This window comes from Ornithorhynchus anatinus, chromosome 5, assembly GCF_004115215.2.
Source record: "Ornithorhynchus anatinus isolate Pmale09 chromosome 5, mOrnAna1.pri.v4, whole genome shotgun sequence".
NCBI classification, from domain to species: Eukaryota; Metazoa; Chordata; class Mammalia; order Monotremata; family Ornithorhynchidae; genus Ornithorhynchus; species Ornithorhynchus anatinus.
This window is the reverse complement of record NC_041732.1, coordinates 18,367,926-18,392,470: the sequence shown is the minus strand read 5'-3', so window position 1 is coordinate 18,392,470 and position 24,545 is coordinate 18,367,926. Positions and strand designations below refer to the sequence as shown.

Here is a 24,545-nt window from a genome sequence, read left to right as displayed (position 1 = left end):
AGGCCACCCCAGCCTGTCCCTCTGGGCTCCCTGGGTTTCAGTCCGTGGCCTGCTCTCAGTTCTGATCAATCTAGCATACACAGGTCGGTACCGTACGATCCGAAGAGACGTCGGCGATAGATTCCCAAAGTGCAGAAGAGACAAGAAGACTACGGTAGGATTTTTTTATGGGTACGTTAAGCGCTCACTATGCTCCCGGCCCCGTTCTAAGCACTGGGGTAGATAGAAGCTAATCAGGTTGGAAACAGTCCGTTTCCCACAAGGGGCCCACACTCTTCATCCCCATTTTACAGATGAGGGGACCGAAGCACAGAGAGTGAAGTAATGATAATTATGGTATGTGTGAAGCGCTTACTATGTGCCAAGCACTGTTCTAAGCGCTGGGGTAATAATAATAATGTTGGTATTTGTTAAGCGCTTACTATGTGCAGAGCACTGTTCTAAGCGCTGAGGGAGATACAGGGTAATCAGGTCGTCCCACCTGAGGATCACAGTTAATCCCCATTTTACAGATGAGGTAACTGAGGCACAGAGAAGTGACTTGCCCACCGTCACACAGCTGACAGGTGGCAGAGCCGGGAGTCGAACCCATGACCTCTGACTCCGAAGCCCAGGCTCTTTCCGGCTCACAGCCTTAATCCCCATTTTACAGATGAGGTCACCGAGGCCCAGAGAAGCAAAGTGACTGGCCCAAGGTCACAGCGCAGACAGGTGGCGGAGCCGGCATTAGAACCCGTGACCCCTGACTCCCAAGCCCGGGCCCTGGCCAGAAGTGACAAGCCGAGGAGCCGGGTTTGGAATCCAGGTCTTTCAAGTCTGTGCTCTATCCACCGGGTCACGCTGCCTCTCTTTTGGGGCACGATGCAGAAACGTCCCAGATTTCTCCGGGCGGACTGCTCCAAGAATTCAACCCAGCCCTCTGAGCAGAGGCTACACATGGCAGTAATGCCTAGAAAATTGTAATCGAGTTTCCATTCTCCATTATGAAAGGCAATTTCCCCGTATGAGGCCGGAGCCATTTTGCTAGTGTTCCTGCCTGCTTTGGAAGGACAATCTGGAGTCACTCGAGCACCCCGATTTTCGAAGAAGAGGTGTCCGGCGGCGTCACCTCAACGTAATCACACATCTTATTCCTTTAAGTACCGGAGGCTATTTCACCGAGAACACAGGAACTGAGCACTGTTACTTTTCGGTCTGAGTCGTTCTATATAAATCTGAAATGGAACCGTCAACCGTACGATTATGTAAAGTTCCCTTCTCCTCCCAAACTTTCCTTGGTGAAGCATTATCTGTATAATGGCCACCTGGCTCTGCGTCGGCTACGGTTGTGTTATGCTATAAAGTGCCCGTTGCCCATTTTAGATGGCGTCATGGTTCATCGCACCCCACACCCCAAGGAAAAGTCCCTTACAAGAAGGCGGTCCTGCCTTTTGATCTCTGAAGGGGCAACGGTGATATTTACCTGCTGGGTGACCTTGGGCAAGTCATTTTCTCTGTACTCTCTCTGTACGCTGTCCTCTCTCAAGGGCTTGTACTCTCCCGAGCACTGAGTAATAACAATAATAATATGGGTATTTGTTAAGCGCTTACTATGTGGACAGCACCGTTCTAAGCGCTGGGGGAGATACAGGGTAATCGTGTCGTCCCACGTGAGGCTCCATAGTTAATCCCCATTTTACAGATGCGGTAACTGAGGCACAGAGAAGTTGAGACTTACCCACAGTCACACAGCTGACAAGTGGCAGAGCTGGGAGTCGAACCATGACCTCTGACTCCAAAGCCACGCTGCTTCCCTGTACACGGAGTACAGTGCTCCACACGCAGTAAGTGCTCAACGTAAATACGATCGATCGATTTAACTTCTCGGGGCCTCCATTTCCTCCTCTAGACTGTAATCTCGATGTGGGCAGGGAATGTGTTTATTTTTTGAATTGTACTCTCCCAGGCGCTTAATACAGTGCTCTGCCCGCAGTAGGTACTCAATAAATACAACTGACTAACTCATCTGTAAAAGAAGGATTTAATCCCTGTTTTCCCTCCTGTGAATCCCATGTGGGACAGACAGGTTATCTTATATCTACAATGCTTGACATAGAGTAAATGCTTAACAAATGTCATTATCATTATTATTATTATTATCATCAACTTTATATTTGTTGACTTCCCGAGGTTTGAGCAGCTCTACTTAGGAGTGCTCTGTTCATCACGAATGTAGAGAAGCAGCATGGCTCAGTGGAAAGAGCACGGGCTTTGGAGTCAGAGGTCACGGGTTCGAATCCCCGCTCTGCCACTTGTCAGCTGGGCGACTGTGGGCAAGTCGCTTCACTTCTCTGTGCCTCAGTGACCTCATCTGTAAAATGGGGATTAAGACTGTGAACCCCACGTGGGACAACCTGATTCCCCCGTGTCTACCCCGGCGCTTAGAACAGTGCTCTGCACATAGTAAGCGTTTAACAAATACCAACATTATTATTATTATATAAGGAATTTAAAAAGATGCCCTACCATCAGCCTGACTCACCCACACAAGATCAGCTTCACGGGTGTGTCTTGTGCGTTTCTCCTTTGCAGAGGGCTGGGGCCAATAGAAAATGAACAAATGCATGCATTTATATTATAAATGATTTATTTTTTATTAACGTCTGTCTCCCCCTCCGGCCTGCAAATGCGTTGTGGGCAGGGAACTTGTCCGCTGACTCTTGTATTATACCCTCCCAAGAGCTTAGCACAGAGCTCTGCATTCATTCGATCGTATTTATTGCGCGCTTACTGTGTGCAGAGCACTGTACTAAGCGCTCGGAAAGCACAGTTTGGCATCGGATAGAGACAATCCCTACGCGACGACGGGTTCGCAGTCTAGATGGGGAGACACACAAGAAGACAAGCGGTCGGGCATCGATCCCATCAAAACAGATCAATAGATTCATAGATATCATGCACATCATTAATAACATAAATAGAATAATAAATGTGGACAAAGAGACGCAAGTGCTGTGGGGAGGGGAGGAGGAGCAGAGGGAAGGGGGGCTCAGGCTGGGAGGGCCTCCTGGAGGAGGTGAGCTCTCAACAGGGCTTTGAAGAAGGAGGTCAGAGGCGGCAGAGGAGCGGAGTGTGGGGGCCGGGCTGGAGAAGGAGAGGAGGTAGGTGAGGGGAGTACCACGGATTCGTTCATTCATTCGATAGTATTTATTGAGCGCCTACTATGTGCAGAGCACTGGACTGAGCGCTTGGAACGGACAAATCGGTAACATGAAGATGATGTTGCTCTGCACATAATAAGCGTTCAATGAAGCCACTGCTGCTGCTGCTGCTGCTGCTAGGAATAACAATGATGGCATTTGTTAGGCGCTTACGACGTGCCGGGCACCGTTCTAAGCGCCGGAGGGGATACAAGGTGATCGGGGTGGTCCCACTTGGGACTCACCGTCTTCATCCCCATTTTCCAGGTGAGGTCACTGAGGCCCAGAGGAATGAAGCGACTCGCCCACGGTCCCACCGCTGGCAGGCGGCAGGGGCGGGATTCGAACCCACGACCTCGGACTGCCCGGCCCGGCCTCTTCCCGGCGAGCCCCGCTGCTTCTCCTGCTAACAAGAATGACGGCGTTTGCTGAGCGCTTACGAGGGGGCCAGGCGCTGTTCTAAGCGCTGGGGAGGATACAGGGGGATGACGTGACCGAGGCTCGGGCAAGGGAGTGTAGTGAGCGACCCCCGGGCGGGGGCGGGATTGGAACCCGTGACCTCTGCCGCCCCGCCCCCTTCCCGCCCGCCCTTCACTGAGGGGGGTGGGGGGTGGGGGCAAATCCGGCCGGCGCGCATGCGCGCGGCGTCGGGGCGGCTGCGCTTCCGGCCGGCGCGCATGCGCGCGGCGTCGGGGCGGCTGCACTTCCGGTAGGGGCCACTTCCGGTCTCCCGGCCGCCATGAGCCGCCCGGCGCCCCCCGCCCGCGGTAGGTCCCGTCCTCGCCCCCGCCGCTCCGCTAAGCGCTGGGAAGTTATAATAATAATAAAATATCGGTGCTTCTTAAGCGTTTACTTTGTGCCGAGCGCCGTTCTGATAATGCTAATGATAATATCGGCACTTCAGCGCTTACTCTGTGCCGAGCGCCGCTCTAATAAGAGAAGCAGCGTGGCTCAGTGGAAAGAGCCCGGGCTTTGGAGTCAGAGGTCATGGGTTCGAATCCCGGCTCGGCCACTTGTCAGCTGGGTGACTTTGGGCAAGTCACTTCACTTCTCGGTGCCTCAGTTCCCTCCTCTGTAAAATGGGGATGAAGACTGTGAGCCCCACGTGGGACAACCTGATTCCCCTGTGTCTACCCCGGCGCTTAGAACAGTGCTCGGCACAGAGTAAGCGCTTAACAAATACCAACATTATTATAATAATATCGGTACTTCTTAAGCGCTTACTCTGTGCCAAGCACTGTTCTAATAATATCGGCACTTCTTAATCGCTTATTATGTGCCAAGCACTGTTATAATAATATCAGTACTTCTTAAGCGCTCACTCTGTGCCAAGCGCTGTTCTAATAATAATAATGATAATGTCGGCACTTAAGCGCTTACTCTGCCAAGCGCTGTTCTAATAATAATGGTATTGGTACTTCTTAAGCGCTTACTCTGTGCCAAGCGCTGTTCTCATAATGATAATAATAATATTGGTGGTACTTAAGCGCTTACTCTGTACCAAGCGCTGTTTTAATAATATCGGTACTTCTTAAGCACTTATTATGTGCCAAGCACTGTTCTAATAATAAGAAGAATGATATCGGTAGTTTTTAAGCGCTTACTCTGTGCCAAGCACTCTTCTAATAATAATAATATCGGTGGTACTTAAGCGTACTCTGTGCCAAGCACTGTTCTAATAATAATGATAATATCAGTACTTCTTAAGCACCTACTCTGTGCCAAGCACTGTTCTAATAATAATATCGGCACTTCTTAAGCGCTTACTATGTGCCAAGCGCTGTTCTAATAATAATAATATCGGTACTTCTTAAGCGCTTATGTGCCAAGCGCTGTTCTAATAATAATAATATCGGTACTTCTTAAGCGCTTATTATGTGCCAAGCACTGCTAATAATAATAATAATGATAACAGTACTTCTTAAGCACTTACTATGTGCCAAGCGCTGTTCTAATAATAATAATAATAGTACTTCTTAAGCACTTACTATGTGACAAGCACTGTTCTAATAATAATATTGGTACTTCTAAAGTGCTTGCTCTGTGCCAAGTGCTGTTCTAATAATAATAATATTGATACTTCTTAAGTGCATACTCTGTGCCAAGCACTGTTCTAATAATAATAATGATATTATTGGTATTTGTTAAGCGCTTACTTTGTACCGAGCACTGTCCTAAGCGCTGGGGTGGGGGGTACAGGGTCGTCAGGTTGCCCCCCGTGAAGCGTCACAGTCTTAGAGAAGCAGCGTGGCTCAGGGGAAAGAGCCCGGGCTTGGGAGCCAGAGGTCATGGGTTCGAATCCCGGCTCTGCCACTTGTCAGCTGGGTGACTGTGGGTAAGTCATCTCATTTCTCTGTTCCTCAGTTCCCTCATCTGTCAAATGGGGATGAAGACCGTGAGCCTCACGTGGGACAACCTGATGACCCTGTATCTCCCCCAGCGCTTAGAACAGTGCTCTGCACATAGTAAGCGCTTAACAAATACCAACATTATTGTTATTATTCATCCCCATTTTACAGATGAGGGAACTGAGGCCCAGTGAAGTGACTTGCCCCTAGTCACGCAGCTGACAGGTGGCAGAGCCAGAATTCAAACACACGACCTCTGACTCCCAACCCCGGGCTCTTTCCACTGAGCCGCGTTGCTTCTCATTGCTTCTAAGCGCTGGGGTAGATACAAGCTGATCAGATTGTCCCCCCGGGGGCTCCCGGTCTTCATCCCCCCTTTCCAGATGAGGGAACTGAGGCCCAGGGAAGTGAAGTGACTTGCCCAGGTCACACGGCTGACAAGTGGCGGGGGCGGGATTAGAACCCATGACCTCTGACTCCCAAGCCCGGCCTCTTTCCACTGAGCCACGCTGCTCGGCAACAGAGACCAGCCCTGCTCGACGACGGGCTCCGGCCTAGAAGCGGGGAGACGGACAGCAAGACAAGTGGACGGGCATCGAGAGCATCGGGATAAAGAAATAGAATTAGAGATCGATAGGCATCATTAGTAAAATAAATGGAATATAAATATGTACATGTATACGCATGTGCTGTCCTTTCAGTGCTCTGCACATATGAAGTGGTCAGTAAGACTGTGGGCCCGTCGTTGGGCAGGGATGGTCTCTATCTGTTCCCAAACTGTCCATTCCGAGCGCTTATTACAGTGCTGTGCACATAGTAAGCGCTCAATAAGACTGTGGGCCCATCTGTGGGCAGGGATGGCCTCTGTCTGTTGACAGATTGTCCATTCCGAGCGCTTAGGACAGTGCTCTGCACACAGTAAGCGCTCAATAAGACTGTGAGCCCGTCGTCGAGCAGGGATGGCCTCGATCTGTTGCCCAGTTGCCTTTTCCGGGCACTTAGTACAGTGCTCTGCACATACATGCATCGCTCAATCGCTCAATCGATGCGATTGAATGAATTTCTCTGGGCCTCAGTTCCCTCATCTGCAAAATGGGGATTCAGGCCCCGTCCTCCCTCCGGCTTAGACTGCGGGGCGACCAAATGACCTCTGTTCCACCGCAGCGCTCGGCGGAGCGCTTGGCACCGGTGAGGGCTCCGGGAACTGTACCCCGGGGACTATAATCTTGACCGTTATTACCGCAGGTTCCGGTGCCGCGTCTCCCGATGAAGGAGTGGAGGAGGACGTGGGGGATAACGAGAAAGCCGTGGAGCTCCTAGCGGAAGGCTTGATGGCCCACTACCTCCCGGACCTGCAGAGATCCAAGCAGGCCCTGCAGGAGCTCACGTAAGCAAAGAAAACCACGCCACGCTCAGTACGCTTCTCAGCCGTGTGACCTTGGACGGGTCACTTCGCTTCTCCGTGCCTCGCTTCCCTCACCTGAAAAACGGGGATGAAGACCGGGAGCCCCACCTGGGACCACCTGATGACCCTGTATCCGCCCCAGCGCTTAGGAAAGTGCTCGGCACATAGTAAGCGCGTAACAGATACCCGCATTATTAGGGTGAGAAGCAGCGTGGCTCAGCGGAAAGAGCCCGGGCTTGGGAGTCAGAGGTCGTGGGTTCCGATCCCGATTGTGCCACTTGTCAGCTGTGTGACTTTGGGCAAGTCACTTCACTTCTCTGGGCCTCGCTCCCCTCATCTGGAAAATGGGGATGAAGTCCGGGAGCCCTACGTGGGACGCCCTGATTACCTTGTATCTACTCCAGCGCTTAGAACAGTGCTTTGCACACAGTGAGCGCTTAACATGCCATCATTATTATTACATCTCATGGGAACGGGACTTTCCAGCCCTTCTTGGAGCCCAGTGATGTTGAGACACCCCCCCCCCCCCCCCATACACACACTTTTTTAATGTATTTAAGTGCTTAGTATGTGCCAGGCACTGTACTAAGCGCTGGGGGCCCAGCTAATCAGGTTGGACAGCATTACGGGAGGGCGATGTGGTGAGGGAAGCTCACCTCCTCCAGGAGGCCTTCCCAGACTGATCCCCCTTTTCCTCTGCTCCTCTTCCCCTCCCCATCGCCCCGACTCCCTCTGCTCTACCTGCCCCCTGTGTATATTTGTACATATTTATTATTCTATTCAATTTATTAATGATGTGGATAGATCTATACTTCTATTAATTTATATTGATGCTGTCGATGCTTGGCTACTTGTTTTGTTTTGATATCTGTCTTCCCCCTTCTGGACTGCGAACCCATTGTGGGGTAGGGATTGTCTCTGTTGCCGAATTGTACTTTCCAAGCGCTTAGTCCAGTGCTGTGCACACAGTAAGCGCTTAATAAATACGACCGGATTAATGAATAAGGTGATCTCATTCTCACTATTTTGTTCTTTTTCTAACTTAAGTGCTTTTAGCTAGGTTCACCTAAGTAATTATACCACCAGAAAGCAGTTAAGAATCTTATTATAATGATAATAATTGTGGTATTTTACTCTCTCTGTAAAATGGGGATTAAGACAGGGACTGTGTCCGGCATGATTACTTTGTACCTACTCCCAGCACTTAGCGCAGTGCCTGGCACACGGTAATAATACTATATTCATATGACGGTATTAAGCGCTTACTGTGTGCCGAGCACTGTGCACTGTGTGTAATCAGGTTGTCCCACGTGGGGCTCGCCGTCTTGATCCCCGTTTTTACAGATGAGGTGACTGAGGCCCAGAGAAGTGAAGTGACTTGCCCAAAGTCGCACAGCTGACAAGTGGCGGAGCCGGGATTAGAACCCAAGACCTCTGACTCCCAAGCCCATGCTCTTTCCACTGAGCCAAGTAAGCGCTTACCAAATACCACAGTTATCATTATTATAATTATTGTGAGTCCCTTGGGGGCCAGGGACTGTGTCCAACCTGTGCTCTATCCTTTCGGCCACGCTGCTTCTCCTCTAGTAGAGTGCTCTGCACACAGTAAGCGCTCAAAAAATACGATGGATTGGTTGACCCCGGCTCCAGGGCGGACTTCTTTCCAACGGGGTGGTTTTGCTTTGGTTGCAGGCAGAACCAAGTGGTGTTACTGGACACGCTAGAGCAGGAGATTTCCAAATTCAAGGAATGCCATACCATCTTGGACATTAATGCTCTGGTAAGCATAACCCGATGCTCGTCCTTCATAAAGTTGTGTTTTTTTCCCACCCGCTTATCTTGAAGCTCTTTGCAGGTTACCCGACTGCCGTTTTCCAGTCTAGAAATGGAGAAGAAGAAGAAGGAATTGTATTTATTAAACCCTTACTAGGTGCCAGGCACTTTGTAGAGCGCTGGAGTAATCAGGTCGGAGACCGTGAGCCTCACGTGGGGCAGCCCGATAGCCTTGTATCTACCCCAGCGCTTAGAACGGTGCTCGGCACATAGTGAGCGCCTAACAAATTATCATTATCATGCTTTGGGAAGTAGAGCCTGGCTAGTGAGGACTCCCCAGGCTGGCCTCGGAGGCTTCGTCAGATCGGACCATAGAGCCCTCCTCGTCCGGGGCAGGTGGACTTTCCCGTCCGAGCCGGAGTCGATCGGTGCTATTTATTGAGCGCTTATTAGGTGCAGGGCGCTGGACTGATCGCTTGGGAAAGGATCATACAACAAAATTAGCAGGCACATTCCCCGCCCGTCACGAGCTTTCGGTCTAGAGGGGGAGACAGACAGTAAGAAAGGATATACGTGTAAGTGCTGCGGGCTTGGGGTGAAGAGCAGAGGTCCAGAGGTCACGGATCGCGGCGTATAGATGACGCGGGAGGGAGGGGGAGCTGGGGGAAATGGCTTCGTCGGGGAAGGCCTCTCGGAGAAATAATAACTGTGGTATTGAAGTGCTTACTATGCGTCGGGCGCTGTACTAAACGCTAGGATAGATACAAGATAATCGGGTTGCACCTTCATAAGGTTTTGAAGGCGGAGAGGGCAGTGGTCCGCCGTCTGTGGAAGGGGAGGGAGTTCCAGGCCAGGAGGAGGACGTGGGAAGGGGGCCGGTGGCGAGGTAGAGGAGACGGGGGCACCGTGGGTAAGCTGGCGCTAGAGGAGCGGAGTGTGCGGGCTGGGGTAGGAGATCACCGAGGTGAGGTAGGCGGGGGTGAAATGATGGAGTGCTTTAAAGAATCAATAATCATTGTGGTATTTGATAAGCACTTACTATGTGCCAAGCACTCTTCTAAGCGTTGGGGAAGATGCAAGACAATCAGGTTGTCCCACGTGGGGCTCACGGTCTTCAACCCCGTTTTACAGATGAGGCCCAGAGAAGTGGCTTACCCAAGGTCAGACAGCAGGCAATTGGCGGAGCCGGGATAAAAACCCACAACCTCTGACTCCCAAGCCCGGGCTCTTTCATCTAAGCCTCGCCGCTTCTCCGCCCAGCTCCTGATGCTGCCAACCTTCTGTCCTCCTGGGAGAGTCAGAAGGGCCGGTCTGAGGGGAGATTTCGCAGGCCTGGGGACCCACCCCCCCCGCCCCTCTGCCCCTCAGAGCCTTCGTTACCTACCCTTTCTCCCTTCCGCCCATCTCACAGAGGCAGAGAAAAGGCCGCTCTGGGAGCACGCGTCTCAACGGGTGGCACGCTCGGCTCAGTGGAAAGAACCCGGGCCCGGGAGTCGGGGGACGACCTGCGTTCTCATCCCGGCTCTGCCATCTGCCCGCGGCCAAACCTTAAGAGATTTACTTCTCTGGGCCTCGGTTTCTTCTTCTTAAAACGGGGTTTCCATATCCACTTTCCCCCTCCCTTAGAATGTGAGCCCCTTGCGGGACAAGGACCGTGTCTGACCTGATTTTCTGTTCCAGCACTTGGAACGGTGCTTGGCACACAGTACGTGTTGAACAACTATTATCGTTATCATCGTCATTATTCCGAATAACGGGTTTGAAACCGGATTAGTTGGCGGGGGGCGTCTACCGACCGTCGTGTCCGTGCTCTGGCCCTGCTGTAATCAGCCTTTCGATTTCCCTTCTCCCTTGAGTTTTCCGAGGCCAAGTACTACCACAACAAGCTCGTGAACGTCAGGAAGGAGATGCTGCTGCTTCATGAAAAGACATCCAAGTTAAAAGTGAGTAATAATAATAATTTTGGTATTTGTTAAGCGCTATGTGCAGAGCGCTGTTCTAAGCGTTGGGGTAGATACAGGGTAATCAGATTGACCCACGTGAGGCTCACAGTTAATCCCCATTTGACAGATGAGGTGACTGAGGCGCAGAGAAGTTAACTGACTTGCCCACGGTCACACAGCTGACAAGTGGCAGAGCTGGGATTCGAACTCATGACCTCTGACTCCCAAGCCCGTGCTCTTTCCACTGAGCCACGCTGCTTCTCCAGGATCTGGACTCTCCTCCCCCGCGTGAGGCGAGGCCGGCAGGCACAGTAACTCCCTGCCAGGCCCCAGCCGGTGGGAGTTTGGGGCTAAAACAGTCTTCCGCAATAGCCCCTTGAACCTAGAAATTAATTTATTTTTCCAAAACAGTTTCAAATCAGTGTCCTCATTTTAGCTTCACGACCTTACCTGGTTAACAAGGAGAGGCCGGTGTTCTCCCCCTTTTGCAGGTGGCGAAATTAAGGCCCAGGTAGGCTGTGACCTGCTCACGCTCTCATGGAAGTCCAGTCTATCAGTCGTATTTATTGAGCGCTTACTGGGTGCATATTTAGTGAGCTCTTACTGGGTGCAGGGCACTGTACTGAGCGCTTGGGAGAGTACACAATAGAACAGACACATTCCCCACCCACTGTGAGTTTATGATCTATAGAGGCGGGACATGTTAATAGAAATAAGTAAATGGCAGCTATGGACGAAAGTGCTGTGGGGTTGGGCGGGGGTGGATAAAGGGAGCAAATCAGGACGGCGCAGAAGGGAGTGGAGAAAAAAGGAAACGAGAGCTCGGGAAAGGCCTCTTGGAGGAGATGTGCCTTCAGTAAGGCTTTGAAACGGGGAAGGGTGACGGTCGGTCGGATCCGAGGAAGGCGGGCGTTCCGGGCCGGGGCGGGACGTGGGCGAGAGGTCGGCGGCGAGATAGACGAGATCGAGGTACGGCGAGAAACGAAGCATTAGAGGAGCGAAGCGTGTGGGCTGAGTAGGAAGGTGAGGTAGGAGGGGGCGAGGTGATTGAGGGCTTCGCAGCCATGCGGAGGTGGACGGGCGACCACTCGAGCTTCTTGAGGAGTGAGGAAACAGGGCCCGAGTGTTTTTGTAGAGAAATGATGGGGTCGGCAGAGCGAAGCGGGGAGCGGAGAGAGGCGGGAGGCTGGGAGGTCGGCGAGGAGGCCGATAGAGTGACCGAGGCGGGGTAGGATAAGTGCTTAGATTAACGTGGCGACAGTTTGGATGGAGAGGAAAGGGCCGCCGTTAGCGACGATGTCGAGTTGAACCGACAGGATTTAAAACCAGCGGTGGAAGTCGCCGTAAATCCCGTGAAGGGTAATTACTCCACCATTCCACGAACAGCAGACCGTATCACCCTGAATTCGCCTGCTCTCGGAAGCTAAGCGGGGTCAGGCCTGGTTAGAACTTGGATGAGAAGCAGCACGGCGTAATGGATACAGAGAGCCAGGGCTTGGGAGTCGGGAGGTCACGGGTTCTAATCCTGGCTCCGCTGCTCGCCTGCTGTGTGACCTTGGGCAAGTCACTTCCCTCCTCTGGGCCTCAGTTACCGCATCTGGAAAATGGGGATCGAGGCTGTGAGCCCCACCTGGGACAGGGACTGCGTCCAACACGATTTGCTTGCGTCCACCCCAGCCCTTAGTACAATGCTTGGCACATAATAAGCACTTAACAAATACCACAATTATTATCAAGGGAGACCGCTTGGGCGCCGTAGGCTTCCCTCTAGACTGGACGCCTGTTGCGGGCAGGGAACCCGTCGGCTAATTCTCTTGTACCGTGCTCTCCCAAGCGCTTAGTAAAGTGCCCTGCGCACAGTAAGCGCTCAATCACAGTAATGGTTGTGGTATTTGTTAAGCGCTTACTGTGTGCCAGGCACCGTACTGAGTGCCAGAGCAGATACAAGGTAGTCGGGTTGGACGCAGTCCCCGTCCCACACGGGGCTCACGGTCTTAATCCCCGTTTTACAGACGAGGGAACCGAGGCCCAGAGAAATGAAGCGACTTGCCCAAGGCGACACAGCAGGCAACGAGCGGCAGAGGCGGGATTGGAACCCACGACCTTCTGGCTCGCAGCCCCGTGCTCCGTCCATCAGGCCACGCTGCTTGGCATCGATTGATCGAATAGCAGTTCTGGGCTCTGGAAGCAATTTATCTCCTTTGGGATTTTATTCATCAAGGAAATGAAAACAGGTCCCTCCCCTGCCCCTTAGGGAGCGAACGAATCTAGCTCATTGAAAGGAAATAGAACCCATCGGGCACCTTGGTGTAGAACAACTTGGAATCGGAGAAGCAGCGTGGCCTAGTGGTTAGAGCACAGGCCTGGGAGTCAAAAGGACCTGGGTTCTAATCGCGGCGCCGCCACTTGACTGCCGAGTGACCTCAAACAAGTCGCTTCTCTGGGCCTCAGTTCCCTCATCTATAAAATGGGGCTTAAGACTGGGAACCCCATGTGGGACAGGGATCAGGTCCATCCTCATTAACTTGTAGCTACCCCAGTGCTTAGTACAGTGCCTGGCACATAGTAAACGCTTAACGAATACCGTTTAAAAAAAAAAAACAAACCATCGTTGCCCATTAAGTTAAGGTAGACGATTAGTAAAGCTTCACCGCATCCTCTCTTTTCTTTTCCTGACACAGAAACGGGCCCTTAAGCTACAACAGAAAAGGCAGAAAGAAGAACTGGAGCGAGAGCAGCAGAGGGAGAAGGAATTTGAAAGAGAGAAGCAACTAACGGCCAAACTGGCTAAAAGATGAACCAAAATAATGACGTCCGCCTCTTTTTTCTGTGTTCTTCCCCCACGTTTTTCCCCGTTCCCTCTCAGGACCCTTTGGACTCCCAACGTCTTAATTGGTAGGTTGGACGTGGAAGCGGTTGGAAGTTGAAGCCACGGCTGATGCCGGAATTTAGAATTCCCCAGCGATTCACTGTTTCTTCAGCCCCGGGGGTGGGGGGAGGACCTAAATAATAGCTCCTTTTTTTATTCGGCATCTCTTTTCTGTGACACTCCTGCGGGCAAAGGAGAATGTGGGCCACGGAGTTTCCGACCGCGGCGAGTCACGCGATCGCTCGGCGTCGCCTAGAGTTCGCAGCAAAATGGTATCCGGGTCCCGAGCGTCTTCGGATTTAAAGTTACCGCATCTCTTTCGGCGTCCCCGTGTGAAAAGCTGCCCTTGGCCTGTGTTTTTGACCAGCCAGTGCCGACTTTGGGCTTCTGGGCCACGGGATAGAATCAGAGCAGGCTCATTCGATATCCCAGTCAAGCGACACCCTGCAGCGATGTGGAGGGGAGAGCGGCTTGCCGGTCACCCCTACGCGTGAGCCCGTGGTGGTATCGGGGTGAAATTGGAGCCAGGAAATCGCACCGTCTGCATCAGCGGCGCAGGACCGTAAGAGAAACGGCCAGAGCGGTGCGAGAAAGTTCCCACCCCCTGCCCTTGATGGGAAGACCGGGGTTCTCCAGGGTTGATTTTGTATGTTTCCGCCGAAGCTTCGAGGCTCACTTCCCGCAGGGTCTCCTTTACTTACACAGCCGGAGGACTTAGTTCCACCCTTCAAGCCCTGAGGCCGATCTGGGGAGGGGATGCGGGGAACCGACTTTGAAATTGGTGGGAGTCTGGAAGTCCTGACAGAGACCAGACTTTCGTCGGTTCATTGTGAAATTGAGGTGAACCCATCTCTTCCTTTTTCCCTCTCTCCCCGCCTCCCCCTGTGGGGAGGTGAGGACAGATGGAAAGTTGGAATACCACACGTTGACCTCCTCAAGGGAAAACGACTAGATTATGAGCATCCAGGAACACCACTGGACTACCTTCGCTTTCCCTCAGGTGGGGCTTTCTTCGAACGTTCAACTGAGGAACGTCCTACCGTCGGAACCGTGTACCGTCAGTCGGTCATTTGACCGTATCTGTTGAGCGCTTACTATGTGCCGAGCACTCTACCGAGCGCTTGGGAGAGTACAGCGTGACAGTAGACGCGTTGCCTGCCCACCGCGAACTTATCGTAAATCCAGAGGATTTCCAGCGATGATTGCGGTGATGACGACTGGTCGCTGGGCTTTTAGATACAGTGAGTGTAAAGGGACCCGTGAAAATACACGATTAGCACATATTCAACCTCACCTATTACACCATTGGAGTTTCACTATCCTGAAGTCTCTCCCTCGGCCCATGTAAACGTAGACCCTGAGCCCCACACGGGACGGGCTGTGAGAAAAGTGTTCGACACGTAGGAAATCCTTAATGCAACCCATAAAAAACAAATCCGACGAAATCTAGCGGACCGCTGACACGAGGCCTCCTGTTGAGCGGGAATCTTTAGAAAGACCACGTCCGCTTCCTTAGCTAAGTGGATCGTCATCCCTCCCGGTCCAGTTCAAGTTTTGGCTTGGGGCACGGAATGAGCCGTCCATCATCCCGTGGTACTTACTGAGCGTTTACTGTGTGCGGAGCACCGGAGTAGGCCTCGGTGGAGTACGGTAGAGTTGAGAGCAGGTCAAGATTTTGTTTGCACGACTGGACTTCAGCCTGAACGTCAGTGGGGGCCGGAGCGGGAGGTGAGCTCGTCACGGGCAGGGAATGTGTCTTCCGACTCTGTCTCCCAGGCTTAGTACGGTGCTCTGCGCACGAAAAGCGCTCAATAAATACCAGTGATTGAGACCGAAGGAGTCCAGAGGCCTCGGCCCGGTCGGTGCCAAGGGGAGAGTGGAGGGAGGTCGTTCTTTGGTGTTTCAATCAATCAATCAGTGGTATTGAGCAGTTCGTGGATGCAGATCACTGTACTGAGTGCTTGGGAGGGGACAGTATACCAGTCGGTAGACACGTTCCCTGCTACAAGGAGCTAAAGGAATGCCCGGATAAGCCGAAAATGACGCATTCAGGAACTACAGAGCACCCCTGACCCATTTTTTGTTGTTGTTTGAATGGCGAATGGAGCCATCTTCTTTTGGAACCCCAAGTCGGTTGTTAAACTCGTTTTAAATTCTGTCAATCCCTCGGGGTGGTGTGAGTCAGAAATATCCAGCGTTGTTTTTGCTTTACCCTCATCGAGGTAATGACTGTCACCCGAAGAAATCTCTTGGGAAAGGACGGTTAGCCACAGGCCCGAGCAGAGGCAGGAATGGGATTGGAAGTCTCTGTGCCTCGAATTGCCGCTTGCAATATTATGCATGGCAAAGCGTACGCTTTCGGTATTGCCTCTTATGCTAAGAAACGTAAATCGCTCCCTCCTCTTCATCAGAAAAATGATCAATTTAGAGTCAGTGGAAATACAGCCACAGCTTTAGATATTTCAGAAATCAAGTGGAGTTCTCACATAGATGAAGTATCATGACATATTTCAATCCCAGTTCACCTCCTGAAACGTCCAAACTCCAGGGTTCCTCGCAGTCTGTCCTGGAAAGATTCCTGCTGCAAAAACCCACTGTCTTGACTCTGAAATTCCGTCAGGAACACGTCCTGCTCGCTTTCAATCTGCAGCTGGTTATGCAGACGCGGAATGGAGGATTTAATAGCATGGGACTGTCAGCTGTGGGGAAGTTAGGCATGTTAGAGTCTTTGCGTCTCGGTCTGTTTTGCACTTACAAATCGAAGAATCCTTTTTACATGTTTAATAAAAAAGAAATGAGCTCCAAAATCACCGCATGTATCTCAGAGCGCCGTCATGGGATGTTTTCTGAGCACTAATACTTAATCTGCTAATTAAGTGAGAAGTCCTCTTCCCCTCACCCCTGCTCCTGGTGGTTTTTCCACCCGAGGAAAGGCACCTCGTTCTTCCCCATCGTGTTCTAAAAGATTTCAGTGTGTGGGTCTTTACATTATAGATTATAATTATTCATGTCGACATCTGTCTCCCCTTCTATTCGTGTTAATATCCGTCTCCCCTCTCTAGACCGTAAACTCCTTACCGGCAGGGAGTGAGTCTGCTAATTATGGCGTGTTGTACTCTCCCGAACGCTTAGTACGTTGCTCTGCACATAGTAAATGGTCAGGAAATACCATTGATGGATTGACTGGAGAAAAGTAAGAGAACAGTAATAATAAGAACGATGGTATTTGTTAAGCGCTTACTACGTGCCAAGCACCATTCTAAGCGCTGGGGTGGATAGAAAGTAATCAGGTAGCCCCAGGTGGGGCTTAGAGTCTTAAGCCCCATTTTACAGAGGAGGGAACTGAGGGATAGAGAAGTGATTTGCCTAAAGTCACACAGCTGAGAAGTGGCGGAGCAGGATTAGAACCCACGACCTCTGACTCCCAGGCCCGGGCTCCTTCCGCTAAGCCACTCTGCTTCTCCCTTTCTCCTAGTTAGGGCTGGGTGGGGTAGATACAGGATCACCCTCTAGATTGTGAGCTCACTATGGGCAGGGATTGGCACTACTACCGTATTGTGCTTTCCCAAGCGCTTAGTACAGTGTTCTACACACATTAAGTGCCTAATAAATACGATCGAATGAATCAGTCCTGCCCCAAGTCCTGTCTACGAAGGCCCACAGCCTAAAGCAGGAGGGAACCGTTCCGGGCAACTTGTGGCCGCCCCTCCTCCAACCGAGCACTTAGTACAGTGTCCTGCACACTTTCAGCATATTTATTGAGGACTTGCTGTGTGCAAAGGACTGTACTGAGCGCTTGGGAGAGTACGATATAAAAATAGGCACATTCCCTGCCCCCAACAAGCCCTGTGAAACACTCAGTAAATACCATTGATGATGATGATGATCTATAAATGGACCCCAAAGGACCACCACTTTTCTGCTCTGTGATCTTGGGCAAGTCATCTTTACCCAAGATATCTGTTGCCGATTTGTACATTCCAAGCGCTTAGTACAGTGCTCTGCACATAGCGCTCAATAAATACTATTGCATGAATGAATGAATGAATGAATGAATCAATAATGATGGCATTTGTTAAGCGCTTACTATGTGCGAGGCACTGTTCTAAGCACTGGGGGCGGGGGGATCCAAGGTAATCAGGTTGTCCCACGTGGGGCTCACAGACTTAATCCCCATTTTCCAGATGTGGTAACTGAGGCACAGAGAAGTGAGGTGACTTGCCCACAGTCACACAGCTGACAAGTGGTGGAGCTGGGATTAGAACCCATGACTTCTGACTCCCAAGCCCGGGCTCTTTCCCTTGAGCCACGCTGCTTCTTCACTTCTCTCTACCTTCATGATCGCATCTGTAAAATGGGGATTGAGTCCTGGAGCCCCATGTGGGGCATGGACTTCTGTCCAACCTGATTTGCTTGTATCCACCGCAGCGCTTAGTACAGTTCCTGGCACAGGGTAAGTGCTTAACATATACCACAGTTATTATTAATGTCATTATTAAATAGCCTGTGACACTAAGCGGAAGCAGCATGACGAAGTGGCTAGAGCACAGGGCCTGGGGGTCAGAAGGTCATCGGTTCTAATCCTGGATCTGCAAGGTCCTTGAGCAAGTCATCTCACTTCCCTGGGCCTCGGTTCCCTCCTCTGTAAAATGGGGATGGAGACTGTGAGCCCCATGTGGGACAGGGAATTGGGTCCAACCTGATTAGCTTGAATCTACCCCAGCGCTTAGTACAGTGCCCGGCACATAGTGAGTGCTTAACAAATACCTCATTATCATTATTATTACTATTATTAATAATAATAAGGAATCTTGCATGCTACACTGCCCCACAGTGGCCACTGTGGCTGCTTTGCTGCGAGGGGAAATACATTGCGAGGGATGAGGAGCGTTCCTTATTGAAGGGACGCCTCCTCCAAGAGGCCTTCCCCGACTAAGCCGTCATTTCCCCTTCTCCCACTCCCTCCCCGCGTCACCCTGGCACTTAGATTTGCTCCCTTTATTCCCTCCGCCCCCCAGCACTTATAGGTCGTTTATTTCTATAAGCGTCTGTCTCCCCCTCTGGACTGTCAGCTCGTTGTGGGCAGAGATCATGTCTCCCAATTCTATTTATATCGCACTCTCCCGAGGGCTTAGTACCTACCTGCAGTAAGCACTCCATAAACACGATCAATTTATCGATCGGTACCATCTTCTGAGCCCAGGAAGTCATCGGAATTCCCTTGAGCAAACACAGCTCCTCTCCGGTGATAACTGTGGTATTTGTTAAGCGCTTACTATGTCCCTGGCACTGTACTAAGCGCTGGGGTAGCTACGAGATAACAGGTTGGACACGATCCCCGTCCCGCAGAGAGGCTCACCGTCTCAATCCCTGTTTTACAGGTGAGGGAACGGAGGCACGGAAGAGTGAAGTGAGTCACACGGGGTGCCCGTGATTGGAAGCGGGATTAGAACCCAGGTCCTCGGGCGACTAGGCCGTGCTGCTTCTGTTCCTGGTACAGACGGCTCCTTTCAAAAACCCCAATGTTTCCACTTTGAAGTAATCTAGATTGTACGTCGCAAGATCCCTCTAGACCGTAAGCTTGTTACGGGCAGGGAATGTGTCTTTTTATTACTGGATTATAGTCTCCCAAGCATTTAGATAATAAAGTTGGTATTTGTTAAGCGCTTACTATGTGCAGAGCACTGTTCTAAGCGCTGGGGTAGATACAGGGTCATCAGGTTGTCCCACGTGAGGCTCACAGTTAATCCCCATTTCACAGATGAGGTAACTGAGGCACAGAGAAGTGAAGGGACTTGCCCACAGTCACACAGCTGACAAGTGGCAGAGCGGGGATTCGAACCCATGACCTCTGACTCCCAAACCCGGGCTCTTTCCACTGAGCCATGTGTTCTGCACACCATAAGGGCTCAATAAATAAGTTTCAATGAATGAAGTAATCGAAACCAGAATGGGTCCACCTCATTTCTCATTTCACTAGTGCCCCGTTCCGGTTCGCCTCACCCTATTTCCACAGCTGCTGCTGAACCCAGGGGCTTCCCGGTCCCTCCCCTCCTGCTGTAGAATAATAATGATGGCATTTGGCAAGCGCTTACGTGCGAAGCACTGTTCTAAGCGCTGGGGAAGATACGAGGGGATCGGTTTGTCCCACGTGGGGCTCACGGTCTTAGTCCCCATTTTACAGATGAGGTGACTGAGGCCCAGAGAAGTGAAGTGACTTGCCCAAAGTCACCCAGCTGTCAAGCGGCGGAGATGGGATTAGAACCCATGACCTCCGACTCCCAAGCCCGGGCTCTTTCCACTGAGCCTTCCCTAGAAGCAGCGGGGCGGAGTGGATAGAGCACAGGTCTGGGAGTCGGAAGGTCATGGGTTCTAATCCCGCCCCCCCCCCCCGTCTGCTGTGTCACCTTGGGCTGGTCACCTCAGTTCCCTGTCCCTCAGTCACCTCAGCTGCAAAATGAGGATCGAGTCCGCCAGCCCCATGTGGAGCGGGGACCGTGTCCAACCCGATTTGCTCGGATTTATTCAGTAGTATTTATCGAGCGCTTACTACGTGCAGAGCACTGTACCAAGCGCTTGGAATGGACAATTCGGCAACGGATAGAGACCGTCCCTGCCCAACGACGGGCTCACAGTCTAATCGGGGGAGAGAGACGGCAGAGCAGAACAGAACGAAACACAAACAAGACGACATTACCACGATAAATAGAATCAAGGGGATGTACACCTCCTTAACAAAATAAATAGGGTAATAGTATATACAAATGAGCACAGGGCTGCGGGGAAGGGATTGTATCCACCCCGGAGCTTAGTACACCGCCTGGCAAATAGTGAGCAATGGCCAAATACCACAATTACTAGAATTATTATTTTTTCCCTCGGGGCCTTCCCGTTCCCTTCTCCGGGGCCTGATCCGGCCCTCCGTTACTCAGCACGGCCGCCTGGCTCTTCTTAAAAAGGCAATTTCTGATCGGCCCATCCTGACAAACGCAATCTGTCCGGGACCGTGTTGCAACTCAGGAAATGGCTGGGTTGGGGCAGGGCGAGGCCTGGAGGGAGGGGGCTCTGGGCTCAGCGTGGGACACGGCGTCATCCCCGCCACCCTCGGAGCCGCTCGCTTCCCCCCGCCCCCCGGCCGGGCCCGGTCGGATGAGAAGGGGGCACCGGCCACCCGCACCCCCCTCTTCCGCCTCCGCTCCACAGGTGCCGCCTGGACCTCGGGCTTTACTTCAGGAGGGAGCGGCCGTTTCCGAAAGGCGGGCAGGCGGCCAGGGCGGTCGACGGCACCTTGGGGGTTTTCCCGCCTTGCTTCTGGACCAACCGGCGAGGTGAGCGGTTTGACCCCGACCAAGTTTTTCCCTGCAGGAAGAATTGACCTCTGAGACCTGGGGCCCGAGACCCTGCTTTTCTTTTTTTTCTTTAATGGGATCTGCCAAGCACTCGTTATGTGCCAGGCACTCGATACTAGCTCATCAGTCCATGTCCCTCGTGGGGTTCACAGTCTTAACCCTCATTTTACAGATGTGGTTACTGAGGCACAGAGAAGTGCAGCGGACTTGCCCACAGTCAGCAGACAAATGGAGGAGCTGCATTTATAAACCGGTTCCTTTTTTAAAAATTACTGCACTTAAGTGCTTTACAAGGGCCAGGCACTGTGCTGTTTGCAGTGTTGGGAAAGTCAGGAAAAGGAGAGGGTTGGGGCGGGAAACCGAGGGGTGATGTTTTGCACGTATTAATTTGAGGAGCTGAAAGCAAGAGGACAGGTGAGGGTGCAGAGAAGGAGCACGGAAGCAGCGTGGCCTAGTGCAAAGAGTCGGAGGATTTGGGTTCTAATCCCGGCCCCTCCACTTGCCTGCGGGGTGATCTTAGGTGAGTCACTTCACTTCTCCGTGTCTCAGCTTCCTCAACTGTAAAATGGGGATTCGATACCCGTTCTCCCTCCCATTTAGACCGTGAGCCCCATGCGGGACATGGATTTTGTCCGACCTGATTGATTTGCATCTACCGCAGTGCTTAGAAGGGTAACGTGACACACAGGAGGTGCTAAACAAATACCGTGAAGAAGAAAAAAATAAGGAGAGAGGTCGGGGCTGGAGAGGTAGATCGGGGAATCGCCGGGTAGAGATACATGATGGTGCTCGAAGCCGTGGGAGTGAAGGAGTCGTGCAAAGTCAGAGGGTGCGAAGGTACGGAGAGTAGAAGGGGAAGCGGAACTGAGCCTTGGGGGACCCCCACAGTTAGGGGGTGGGAGGCAGAGAAGGAGCCTGTGAAAGAGACTGAGAATGAGGGGCCAGAGAGACCGGAGGAGAACCAGGAGAGGACAGGGTCAGCGAAGCGGAGGTTGGATAATATTTCCAGGAGAACGGGGTGGTCGACAGCATCCAAGACGGCCGAGAGGTCGAGGAGGATCAAGATGGAGTGGAGACTGTCAGATACGGCAAGGAGGAAGTCGTGGCTGACGCTATTCACGTCTCGGCTCTTCTGTTACCGCTGTGGGTTTCCGAGAGCAAGTCTCTAGACTGTAAGCTCGTTGCGGGCAGGGGACGTGCCTACCGGCTCTGTTGTATTCACCCAAGCACAGCAAGCATTCACTTATAAATACTACCGATCGATCGATTGAACACCCTGTGCACCGAGGATACCGGTAATCAGCGTATTTATGAACTACCTTGTACCTCCCCTAGCGCTCGGAAGAGTGCTTGGCACATAGTAAGTGCTTAGCGAGTACCGTTATTATTAAGAGAAGCAGCACGGGCCTAATGGCAACAAGACGGGCTTGGGAGTCAGAGGATGTGGGTTCTAAATGTGTTTTCCGGGAAAAGCGGCCAACTCTCTGTTGCGTGCGTGCAAACCAAGGAAACTGGTAGAAAGGAATGTTGCAGACAAGAGCATGAGTTTGCAGAGAGGGTGTGGTCTCTGTTTGGTACATAGTAAGTGTTTAACAACTATAATTATTATTATTATTAAAGGCTGGTGCAGCTCCTACAGAGTAGCAACGTTGAGGTTGGCCAAAGCACCTCACTAAGCGCTGGGAAAGAACACACCGGGGAAGAGTAGCCAGCACAGAAGGGATTCAAGATTGATGAATAAAGGGGAGAAGGGAGCTCGCAGAGGACACAGAAGGAAAAAGTCAAATGATAAGAACACAAAATCAACATCAAAGGGAGGACGGGGACTAAGGCAAAGATAAAATATTAAGGGTGGGGGGGTGGTTGAGAGACTGAATTTCGGCCTTTTCGGGGTTCAGTTTAAGGGTGACTGCTGCAGCCGGACTTTCGGGGTTTCTTTCTACATTGTCTGGAGTTGGCCCAGCCGCTGACCCTGACGAAACAATAGAGTTTCCTCGTAGTGTTTTCTAAGCAAAGTGTCCTGAATTATCCCTAACAGGTCTTAAAACTAAAGCCTGAAGGAAACTCTCCTTCTTGAACCTGGCCTCCAAGTTAGAGGAAATTTCCCCTCCCTGAAATGCATTCATTCAGTCGTATTTATTGAGCCCTCACTGTGTAAGCGCTTGGGAGAGGACAGCATAGCAATAAGTGGACACATTCCCTGCCCGGGACGAGTTTACAGTCTAGAGGGGGAGACGGTCATGAACAGAAATAAATGACAGAGATAGACCTAAGTGCCGTGGGGCTGGGAGGGGGGATGAATCAAGGGAGCGAGTCGGGGCGATGCAGAAGGGAGGGGGAGAAGAGGAAAGGAGGGCTCAGTCAGGGAAGGCCTCTCGGAGGAGATGTGGGGAGACGGATGGGATCGGGGAATAGTTAGAAAGGTAGCCTTAGAAGAGGAAATCAGTAAGTGCTCAAGTCCTCCAGACTGGAAAGCTCATTATGGGCAGGGAACGGGTCTGTTTAATTCCGCTGTTTTGGAATAACAATAATTATGGTATTAGTTAAACACTTACTATGTGCCAAGCACTGTTCTCTCCCAAACAGTGCTCTGCACACAGTAGACACTCAGTAAATATCACTGATGGACTGACTGACCATTCCAAGAGCTCTGGAGAGAACAGCAGATGCCAGACACACATTTCCTGCCCTCGGGAGTTTATGTTCCAATAGGGGAGAAAAATTTGTGAGACAGTGTGAGCAGGAGGGAGAACAAGGATATAAGACGGTAAATTCTTTGTGGGCAGGGAACGGCTCTATCAGTTCTGTTAGAGTTTAGTACAGTGCTCTGCACACAGTAAGCACTCAGCAATATCATCGATTGATTGCAATAGAATAAATGCTGGGATGAAGTAGTTACAAAATAATTGAATTGGCGGAGTGTAAAGAGCACGGACCTGGGAGTGCCTCAGTGGCCCCATCTGTAAAACGGGCATTAAGATTGTAAATCCCACGTGGACGGGGACTGTGTCCAACCTAATTAGCTTGTATCTTCCCCCGCAGCCTGGCACATAGTGAGCCCTTAACAAATACTGTAAAAAAAAAAAAAAGGCTCCCGGGCAGATTGACATGAATGCCTGAAGCGGAGAAGATAGTTTAGGCTTCAGGGAGGCCATGGAAAGCTTTGCTGGTGTGAATTGTATTGTACTCAACCCAACACTTAGTAACAGTGCTCGGCACAAAGTAAGCACAAAACCACCTCACAATTGGCTTTAAAGCACTCCGTCGTCTTGCCCCCTCCTACCTCACCTCGCTTCTCTCCTTCTACAGCCCAGCCCGCACACTCCGCTCCTCTGGTGCCGCTAACCTCCTCGCTGGGCCTCCATCTCTCCCGTCTCGCACCCGGCCCCCCGGTCCACGTCCTACCTCTGGCCCGGAAGGCCCTACCTCCTCAAATCTGCCAGACGATGACTCTCCCCCGCCTCAAAGCCTTACTGAAGACCCACCTCCTCCAAGAGGTCTTCCCAGACTAAGCCCCATTTTTCCTCCTCTCCCTCTCCCTTCTGCTTCGCCCCGACTTGCTCCCTTTGCTCTTCCCTCGCTCCCCGCCCCACAGCACTTATGGCCATGTCTGTAATTTTCTTTATTTATACGTATGTCCATTTATTTGTATTGGTGTCTGTCTTCGCCCCCTGTAGAC

The 24,545-nt window shown here is 51.6% G+C and overlaps 1 protein-coding gene across 1 annotated transcript; it reads left to right on the top strand.

Moving 5' to 3' along the window:
* Nucleotides 1-3,885: 3,885 nt before the first annotated feature.
* BLOC1S6 (biogenesis of lysosomal organelles complex 1 subunit 6) lies at nucleotides 3,886-16,324 on the top strand. Its single transcript, XM_029064913.2, has 5 exons — nucleotides 3,886-3,946; nucleotides 6,773-6,914; nucleotides 8,625-8,712; nucleotides 10,562-10,648; nucleotides 13,330-16,324. Exons 1-5 carry the CDS (start codon nucleotides 3,919-3,921, stop codon nucleotides 13,444-13,446), a joined length of 462 nt encoding a protein of 153 aa, XP_028920746.1. The 5' UTR covers nucleotides 3,886-3,918; the 3' UTR covers nucleotides 13,447-16,324.
* Nucleotides 16,325-24,545: the final 8,221 nt, after the last annotated feature.